We start from the raw sequence: 8,423 nt of genomic DNA, 5'->3' as shown, positions 1-8,423 counted from the left end.
ACCTGGTGGCCCTGGCCCGGCAGGTGCAGCAGGTGAGGGCCGGGCCCCGGCGGCGGCGGGATGGCGGAGACAGGGCCGGGCCCGCGGCCGCGCCGGGTACCCGGTGTCTCGCTCCCTCCCGGCCGTCTCCAGGGCCTCCTCAGCCGGCGGCGGTGGCCCTGGTGCCTCCTAGTACGTCTCACTGCTCTCCGCTGTCCCTGGCGGCCTCCCGGTGTGTCCCACTGTCCCCTCCCAGTACGCCCCAGTACCCTGTGTGTTTCCCAGTACGCCACATTGTGCCTCCAGTACCTCTCATGGCAACCTCAGTGCCTCCCGCTGTGCCTCGCTGCCCCTCAGTGACTCCCGGAACACGCCAATAAGCTCCCAATCCACCCCAGTATGCTCTACTGCCTCTCAGTACATCCCGCTGCCTTTAGTCCATCCCGTGTGTCCAGCTGCCCCTGCTCCCAGTCCATTCCAGCACCTGATATGTCCTATTCCCCCTTCAGTCACTCCCAGGCCATCCCAGTGCTTCTCAGTCCACCTCAGTTCCTCCTGATACATCTTGCTGCTCTTTCCAGTCCATCCCAGTTCCTCTTACTACTTCCCACTGCCTTCCGGTAATGCGTCCTAGTTTTGTATGTCCCACAGAGCTTCTCAGTTCGCCCAGTCCACTCCAGCACTTCCATGTAAGTCCTACTGCCTCCTCCCAGTTTATCCCACTACCTCTCAGTCCACCCTAGTGCCTCCCAGTATGTCCTGTGCTCCCTTCCCCTCCCTTCCAGCATGTCCAGGCAGCTCCCAGTGCCTGGCCCAGTTCCACGCCTGTCACCTCACTGCCCGGGGATGCCACGGTCGCACACGGGGCAGCTCCTGCACCACCCACAGCCCCGTTAAAGCCTTGAGCGAGGCCACGACCATCGCTTCTCCAGCACATGCCCAGCATAGCAAGGTCCGAAGGGCCGCAGCTCTTCCCCATCCCGATCAAGCCTCCTTCTTCCTCACAGGCAGATGACTTCATCCGAGCGAACGCCTGCAATAAATTGACCGTCATCGCCGAGCAGATCCGGTACTTGCAGGAGCAGGCTCGGAAGGTGAGGATGTGAGCTGGGTAGGCTTGTTGCCTTGTACTTGTAGAGGATGCTTTGGATGAGCTGTTGGGGGATATGGTGTAGGGGACAACTTTGTAGCGTAGGGCTGAGGGTTGGACTCGATGATCCCAAGGATCTTTTCCAACCTGAATGATTCTGTGAGGGAGGGAGATTTGCATCTTTCCTAACTGCCAGACATTTGGGAAGAGCTGTGGCCTGCATGTGAATCGTGACCAGGAGCCAAACAGAGAAGATTCAGTGGGAAAATAAGGAGGGTTTATTGTCTGGTATCATCTGGGGACAGAGGAGGGTTGTTTGGTGCATTCCCAAGTCCTCTTTTTTAAGGCGGAGGAGCGAGGGTGGGTAGTCAAAAGCAGCTCAGGAGTCAGGAAGGACAGAGATGGCTGGTTTTGCAACAGATGACTCCTATCACCGTAGCGGCTGTGCTGTGCTCCCAGGAGGACATGGTGCAGCAGGGTGCAACGTGGCTCTGGCTGGATCTGAGCCCCTGACAGAGATGAGCTGTTACCTGATAACTGGCTTGACTTTCCAGTTTGTCCCAGCTCATTTGCTGGAGCAGGTGGCCACGGCAGCAAGCCCAGCAGGGCTCGGCTATTCTCTTCAGTTCAGACTTCACCCTTGGGGGTGAAATGTCGGAGCCTGAGTGGGAAAGGATCTGCCAGTCACTGCGACTGGCCCACTGCCATCAAGGCCGCTACGTCATATAATCGTTAACTGGTGGAGCTGGAGCCTGTGGAGCAGTCAGCTGGTGGAGCTGGGGAGATGAATTCTTCTTTGTTTGCTGATCTTCGCTCAGGGACTGCAGCAGGGGAGCCCACAGGGTCCGGCAGCTGTGTACAGAGACAAGGAATGAGACCAGCACGTGGTGGGATCAGGCACAGAGGTGAACCTGGGGCTGTGGTGAAGAGATCCTTGATGCTTGGAGGTACCTCCACATCTGTGGAGGGGTACAGGAGCTCTGAGGTCCAGCTGACAGGGGAAACTTGGAGAAACTTTATTTCTTTGGAAAGCATGTCCTTCCGGGGGCAAGTAAAGATGTGCTGTGTTAAGCCAGACATGGACCAAGGAGGACAAGGCCTCATGAGTGGTGTGTCAAGTGATGTATCTCTGGCTGAGAGGCAATAGCATGTTGTAGCTTTATTTCAAGTGTGGACATTTTAAATTTGTGGTTTAGGTCTTGGATGAAGCTAACAGAGATGCTGATCTGCACCACGTGGCCTGCAACCTCGTGAAGAAGCCAGGAAACGTTTACTACATGTACAGGCGGGAGAGTGGCCAGCGATACTTCTCCATCCTGTCTCCTAAGGTGAGTGGTTACAGCCTTTATGGGAGCAGGGAGGGGAAAAAAAAAAATGTTTCTGGTGCTTGGGCACTTCTGGACTTCAGACAACAGCACCAGCTTGCTGGGGGCATTTGTTGGTGTTTGTCCTTAGTCTGAGTTACTCTGCTGGTGTAAGAGCCATACGATGAAGTTCTCTTGGATTTTGGTGGATGTCGGGCAAGAAAACCTTTGGTGTGTGGACCTGAATTTTGCCTTTCAGTCCCTGCAGTTCTTTCTCTGGAAATAAAGAGCTGCAAATGTGCCCTGGGCCTTCCCTGTCTGGTGTGGCTGTCTGGCAGTGTGATTTTCTCAGGGGTATCAGCCCAGGGAGTGAGTTTGTCTGCAGCTTGGTAGGGATGATCTTGGAGGTATCCTTCTTCCAAGCCACCCATTTTCTTAAGTGCGGGGTGAAGGCTTCAGAGCAAAACACCGATCTCTGTGCAGGTCAGGGAGATCTTGTTTTCCCAAGCCTCTTTTCATGAGGCTATTTTTAGGTTAGAAAATGGGATGGTCACATAGCTGGGACTACTTCAAAGGTGGTAAGGCTATCCAGCATGGGTAGGGGCTGGGCTGAGGGACAGCACAGCCCTGCTCCGAGGGAAACTGAGCAGTGATGTGAATATCTCCTTTCTCCTCCAGGAATGGGGTACCAGTCCCCATGAATTTCTCGGTGCCTATAAGCTCCAGCACGACATGTCCTGGACTCCGTTTGAGGACATTGAGAGACGAGATGCTGAAATAAACATCCTGGACAAGCTGCTGAGCCGTCAGGCAGCTCTGCCTCCATGTACAGAGCCCAACTTCCAGGGCCTGACCAAGTGACACGAGTGACCATACAGGACGCCCTGCGCAGGGTCCCTGTGTGAGGACACGCAGAGCCTGCATGCTGCCAAAGGCAGGGCAAGGAAGGAGACCAAGGAGCAAAAATGCTCATGCCACAAGTACTTCTCTGTGCTTTAACGAGTCTTACTCTGCATTCAGTCTTACTGGATTTTCTAGTAATTGAGTAATTTATTTCTTTGACTTAGGTCAAGCTGTAGCAAGAGGCAGATAATATCAGGTGGAGTCAATTCCAATAGGGTTTGGGGCGAAAACCAAAAATGCTTGAGGCAGACGTGATAATGCCATAAAATACATCCTACCTGTCCGGCTCCAGTGTACCTCCCTGTGACTACCTGTGGCAGGTAATGATTTCAGGGCTGGATTTTGCCTCTCATTAAAATGCACATATCTAGGAAGCTCTGTGGCCTGGGAAGAGCAGTCGAAACCATACGTGGAAGGGTCTGTTGTGACCTGAGTCTCTTGGTCTCTGTCCCAGCTGGTCCAAACCCTTGAGTCTGGCACATGAGGTGACTCATGTCGAGATGCTCTCTTCTCTGGGAAGAGCATCCTCAAATCATGGAGCGAGTGCAAAGGGGAGCAATGAAGCTGGTGAAGAGCCTGTAGCATAAATCCTGTGAGGAGCCAGTGAGGGATCTGGGAGTGTTCAGTGTGAGGAGGAGGAGGCTGAGGGGAGCCCTCATCCCTCTGCAGCTCCTGACAGGACATTGCAGAGAGGCTGGGGCTGGGCTCTTCCCACAGGGAATTAGTGACAGAACAAGAGGGAACGGCTTGAAACTGTGACAGGGGAGGGTCAGACTGGGCATGAGGAAAAAATTTTTCAGAGAAAGAGTGGTCAGAGAGTGGAATAGGCTGCCTAGGGAGGGGGTGGAGTCCCCATCCCTGGGTGTGTTTAAGGGCCATTGGGATGAGCTGTTGGGGGATGTGATGCCGGGGAGAACTTTGTAGAGTCGGCTGAGGGTTGGACTCTATGATCCTGAGGGTCTTTTCCAACCTGAATGATTCTGTGAAAAGTGCCATGCAGGCTTCAGGGGCTCTTCAGAAGGTGTTTCCCAGTCCTCATGTGTTCCCCTTGGATTTGAGCAGATGAGTTGCCAGGGGGAGACAGAAATGTGCAGGGACACTGAATGCCTCTGTACCAGAGCAGTGGAATAAGTAAAATAAATCCATCTTGAGCTCAAATGTACCTCTGGGACAGGCCCCATATCCCGTCTGCATGGCAAGCATCCCTTTGGATTTACCACGGAGACACATGGCATGCGGGGCTGGTAGGACATCTCCAGCCTTTCTTTTTCCACCAAGAACTGGGGAGAGACAAATATCAGAGGTGCTGAGGAGCTGTCCTCTCTCCAGCCATGCAGGGCTTCTCCAGGAGCTCACCTGCTCCTCTGAGCAGCCGAGGTGGGGATGGAGGTGTCCAGGTTGGATCCTGGTGTGCAACATCCGATCTAGTCGGATCCTCCCATGATTTGTTCCTCTCCCCGAGATGACAAGGTAGTGACCTTCCGTGCTGCTCCAGCATTGTATGTGCACACCGACCTCGGCCGCCTCCTCTGCTGGTGACGTGTGAGGGTTGGGGACTGTTTGTGGGAAGGGAACTGTGAGCCAGGGGTATGGGCCCGCCGAGGGTGGAGGTGCACTCGGAGTTGGGCTCCAAGAAGCACCACCTCCACCTGCGTTTTTGGTTGGGCTCTCTGGGCTTCTGAGGTTCTGGTGGAAGAGCTGTGTCCTCTCTTCCCCATGGTATGGTCTTGGGTGCAGCAGTCACTCACCTTCCTGGGGCCTTGCTTGCTCCAGGCAGTCACTCAGCTCCAAGTGACCTTCCCAGGGGTTGCCCTGTCTCTCCTTACCCATGGCTGAGACAGACACCACTGCCTTCAGCTCTGCTGGGTGGTGCCTGAAACAATTTGGGGCTAAGTCTGCACATCAGGCTTGGATCAGTTCATGTACACGCTCTCAAAAGAACCTCTGACTCCTGAAACTTCCTTGTTCTCTTTCTAGCATTGATTAGTTTGTCTTACAGCAAGTCCCCAGAGTACCCTCCTCCTCCTGGCTTTCGCCTGCAGTTGGGAGGGGTTTGGGTGCTCCACTGGCGTCCCTCAGAGGAGGTGGCTGTAACACCATATTCTCCCAGGTCACCCTTGATTCACGCCTTTTCATCTCAATGTCTGAACCTACTGCTTCAGCTTAGGTGCTGCAGTGACTCTGCCAAGGGGAGGGAGGTCCCTGAGATACCCGTGGGGATCAGCACCATCCCTGGCTCTTGCCATTGCTGCAGTGTATACCCCTTTGGCAGGGAAGAGCATCCCCTCCAGCCTCCCTCTCTTCTCATCCCCACACCCCTGGCACACCCTGGGAGTTGCCTTGAGAGATGCTTGAGGCTGGTGGCCTTCCCCGTGGGAAGAGCTGTTCCCTGCTCAGATTGCAGAGGGATGGGAGCTTTGAGAAAGCTTCCTGGCAGTCCAAGATTTTTTTTGTCCTTGATTTTCTTCTCCCAGCTCTGCCAGATGCAGTGGTTCAGCCCCATCTAAGCATGGTTGAGCCTCTAATCAGCAGAAACCTGGTCCCCGGAGTCAGTGTGTGATATTTCAAGCACCTTTACGCAGCTCACTTGGAGCACAAGGGCAGATTAGAAGCTATGTATTATTATTAGACGAGAGTATAGTTCATTCCTTATCGAGTCACAAGTGTCTAAATTGATGGGTTTTTTTCCCTGCTTGTTTTATCGCCCCAGGTCTTATTTTACTGCATGTTATTAAATCTTGGAAGGGAGAAAGTTAATTACTGCATGGGCTTTGCCATGGTGCTAATTACAGCAACACCAGAGATCTTTGCTTGTGTTGATTTATGCTCCTCTGGGAAGAGGGGATTCCTGCCCCAGTTTTATTTCTATTTCCCATCATTAAAATCTGTGCAATGACATGCACAAGGGGATCAGGGAGATGTTTGTATACCTCCATAAGCTTGTGATTTCACACACTGGCCTTTGGTGGGATTTCACACATGTTTTCCTGCATCTCCAGCAAACACCCCTGACCCTCTGTATCCCATAACTCCCAGGTGTCCTGCAGTTCCTCTGGGCACTGAAACATCTTTTTCTTGGATTTGCCCCAAAAGAGCAAAACCACTAAGGCTGAAACTTTTAATGAAAATATAGAGAAGGTATCAAGAGGCAAGACATGGAGACGGTGGGCTCATGCTCAGCGCTCTCTGCACTGCGGGAAGTGGGGATGTGGCTGCTGAAGGGTCCTGCTGTGGGACTATGTGGAAGGTGGTGCTGGAAAAGGGGAACCATTCCTCCAAAACACTGACTGGTTCCTCCAAAACAGCTTGCCCGGTGCTGCCATTTTGTCTGGTTTTTGATCTAATTAAACCCAAGGAGCTAAGGCAATGTCAGAAATACTGGAAGGTGTTGCTGCAGAGCCAAGCAATCCATCTTCTGAAAAGTGGGCGAGGATGGAGCTGGCAGCAGAAACATGAGCTGAAACCTCCTGCAATACTTGTAGTGAGGATGAATTTCTGGAGGACCAAGGAGATGGTGCTCAGTGGAGGACTTCTTGGGTCCCTCCAGATTCACAATCTCATCTGTTCATCTCAGCCTCTACAGAGCCGTTGCCTTTATGGGTTTTTGACTTGATGGGGCAAGGTTTTAAGCCAAAAACCAGCAGAAGAGTCAGCAGGATGTGGTGCTGGGGGGCAGAGGTTGTCTGCAGATGAGGTACGGGCCATGTCTCGCTCCTACATGTTTTGTAAGCCTTTAATTAAACGAGCTTGGGCCCTCTGCTTTGCTTGGAGGAGCAACCACGTAGGTAACGTGGGTGAACGGGGCAGAACCAGGAGCTGCAGGCTAGTAGCTGCTGTTCCAGCTGCAGTACATAATGCATTTCCCAGATTAAAAGGTTAAAAATCAACTATTGCGAGACTTCACTTCCATTTATGGCTTCATCTTGAAAATTAATTTTGAAAATATTCCTCTCCCTTTGCTCTTTAATGAGCACTCAGGGCAGTGGTGAATGTGGTCTGAGGGCAGCGGCTTGCTCTGAAATCCCCAGGGATAGACAGTCTTTGCAGGAGAAGACACAGATGGGCTTCTGACACCATTAAAGTTGGACAGAGCAGTTTTTGCTCCATCTTTGGATGTGCAGATAAACCAGGGCTCATTTAAAAGGGCCGGCAGAAGGATGCTTTTAGCATCTGATCCTCTCCTGGATGCTCCCCAGAGCCAATGCTTGCTGACTTTTAGGGTTGCTGTGAGCCTTCTTGTCTTCTTCTGGTCCTGAGAGATGGATTTATTAATGGTTCAATGGCAGGAACGATAACTGAGAGAGGGAAAACATCTTTCAGACGTGCTGAAATAACAGGAGGCACTGAACCAGGGCCAGGAACTGCAGGCAAAAATGAAAATGATATAGAGAGATTTTTTCAGCCTTTTCAGATGGTTTTCAGCTGTCCACAGCAGGGATTTTTAACCACAGGGTTTCTGCTGCTTCCACGTCACCTTGAGCCATACTGCGAGACCAACAGGTCTTCCTGGCTTTTAAAAAATGAATTAACTCTAAGCAAGTTTTCTGTTTCAGAGCAGATTTTGGTTCCTGCTTCTCAAACGGGCAGTGCCTGGGAGGTTTTCTTCTTGTGCTCTTTTACTTGAAGGGTAATATTTCCTTTTATCTGGGGGGCTTAGGGGTGTTTGGTTATAACCCCCTGTGAATACCCCCTGCACTGTGGCCATCACCCAGCCAGGGAGACTTCAGCCCTGCAGGGACGGCAGCACGAACTAGCTCATTGCTGGGGATAAACCCCTCCTCCGTCATTCCCCAGGACTGGGGGACGTGCAGCGGATCAAGCAAGGTTAATAAAATTTGGGGATGGCTTTCGTTCTCCCCTTAGGAGAGAAGGGGACCTGGGAGAGACTCGCAGGGAAGCACCCGCGCAGCATTGCGCCCCGCGAGCCCCAGGAGACGGGGCGATGATTAATTCGGAATTAGGCCCTTCCTTTTGGGAAGCGAAGCCTGGATCTCAACGAGAGGAGTCGTAGCTCTTTGTGTTTCAGCTTCAGTTCAAGCAGAAAAAAAAAAAGGAAAAAACGGAGGGAATTTGTTAAGGGGGATGCAGGGGTGCTCGTGCACCCTGTAGGGGAGAACTTGTGCCCTCCATGTGCTCCGGGGCGGGGC

General features: G+C 52.5%; 1 protein-coding gene across 1 annotated transcript; it reads left to right on the top strand.

The window, feature by feature from the left end:
* Positions 1–2: 2 nt before the first annotated feature.
* Positions 3–3,650, top strand: C21H1orf50 (chromosome 21 C1orf50 homolog; the record flags this gene model as incomplete). Its single annotated transcript, XM_026862906.1, has 4 exons — positions 3–32; positions 987–1,073; positions 2,266–2,397; positions 3,052–3,650. Coding segments are annotated over 4 exons (432 nt in total), but the record flags the coding sequence as incomplete, so codon positions are not given.
* Between the last annotated feature and the right edge of the window lie 4,773 nt (positions 3,651–8,423).

The sequence above is a fragment of the Athene cunicularia genome, assembly GCF_003259725.1.
Source record: "Athene cunicularia isolate RWA chromosome 21 unlocalized genomic scaffold, athCun1 chr21_part1, whole genome shotgun sequence".
Classification (NCBI taxonomy): domain Eukaryota; kingdom Metazoa; phylum Chordata; class Aves; order Strigiformes; family Strigidae; genus Athene; species Athene cunicularia.
The sequence above is the reverse complement of the archived record's forward strand: the minus strand, read 5'-3'. Positions and strand labels throughout refer to the sequence as shown.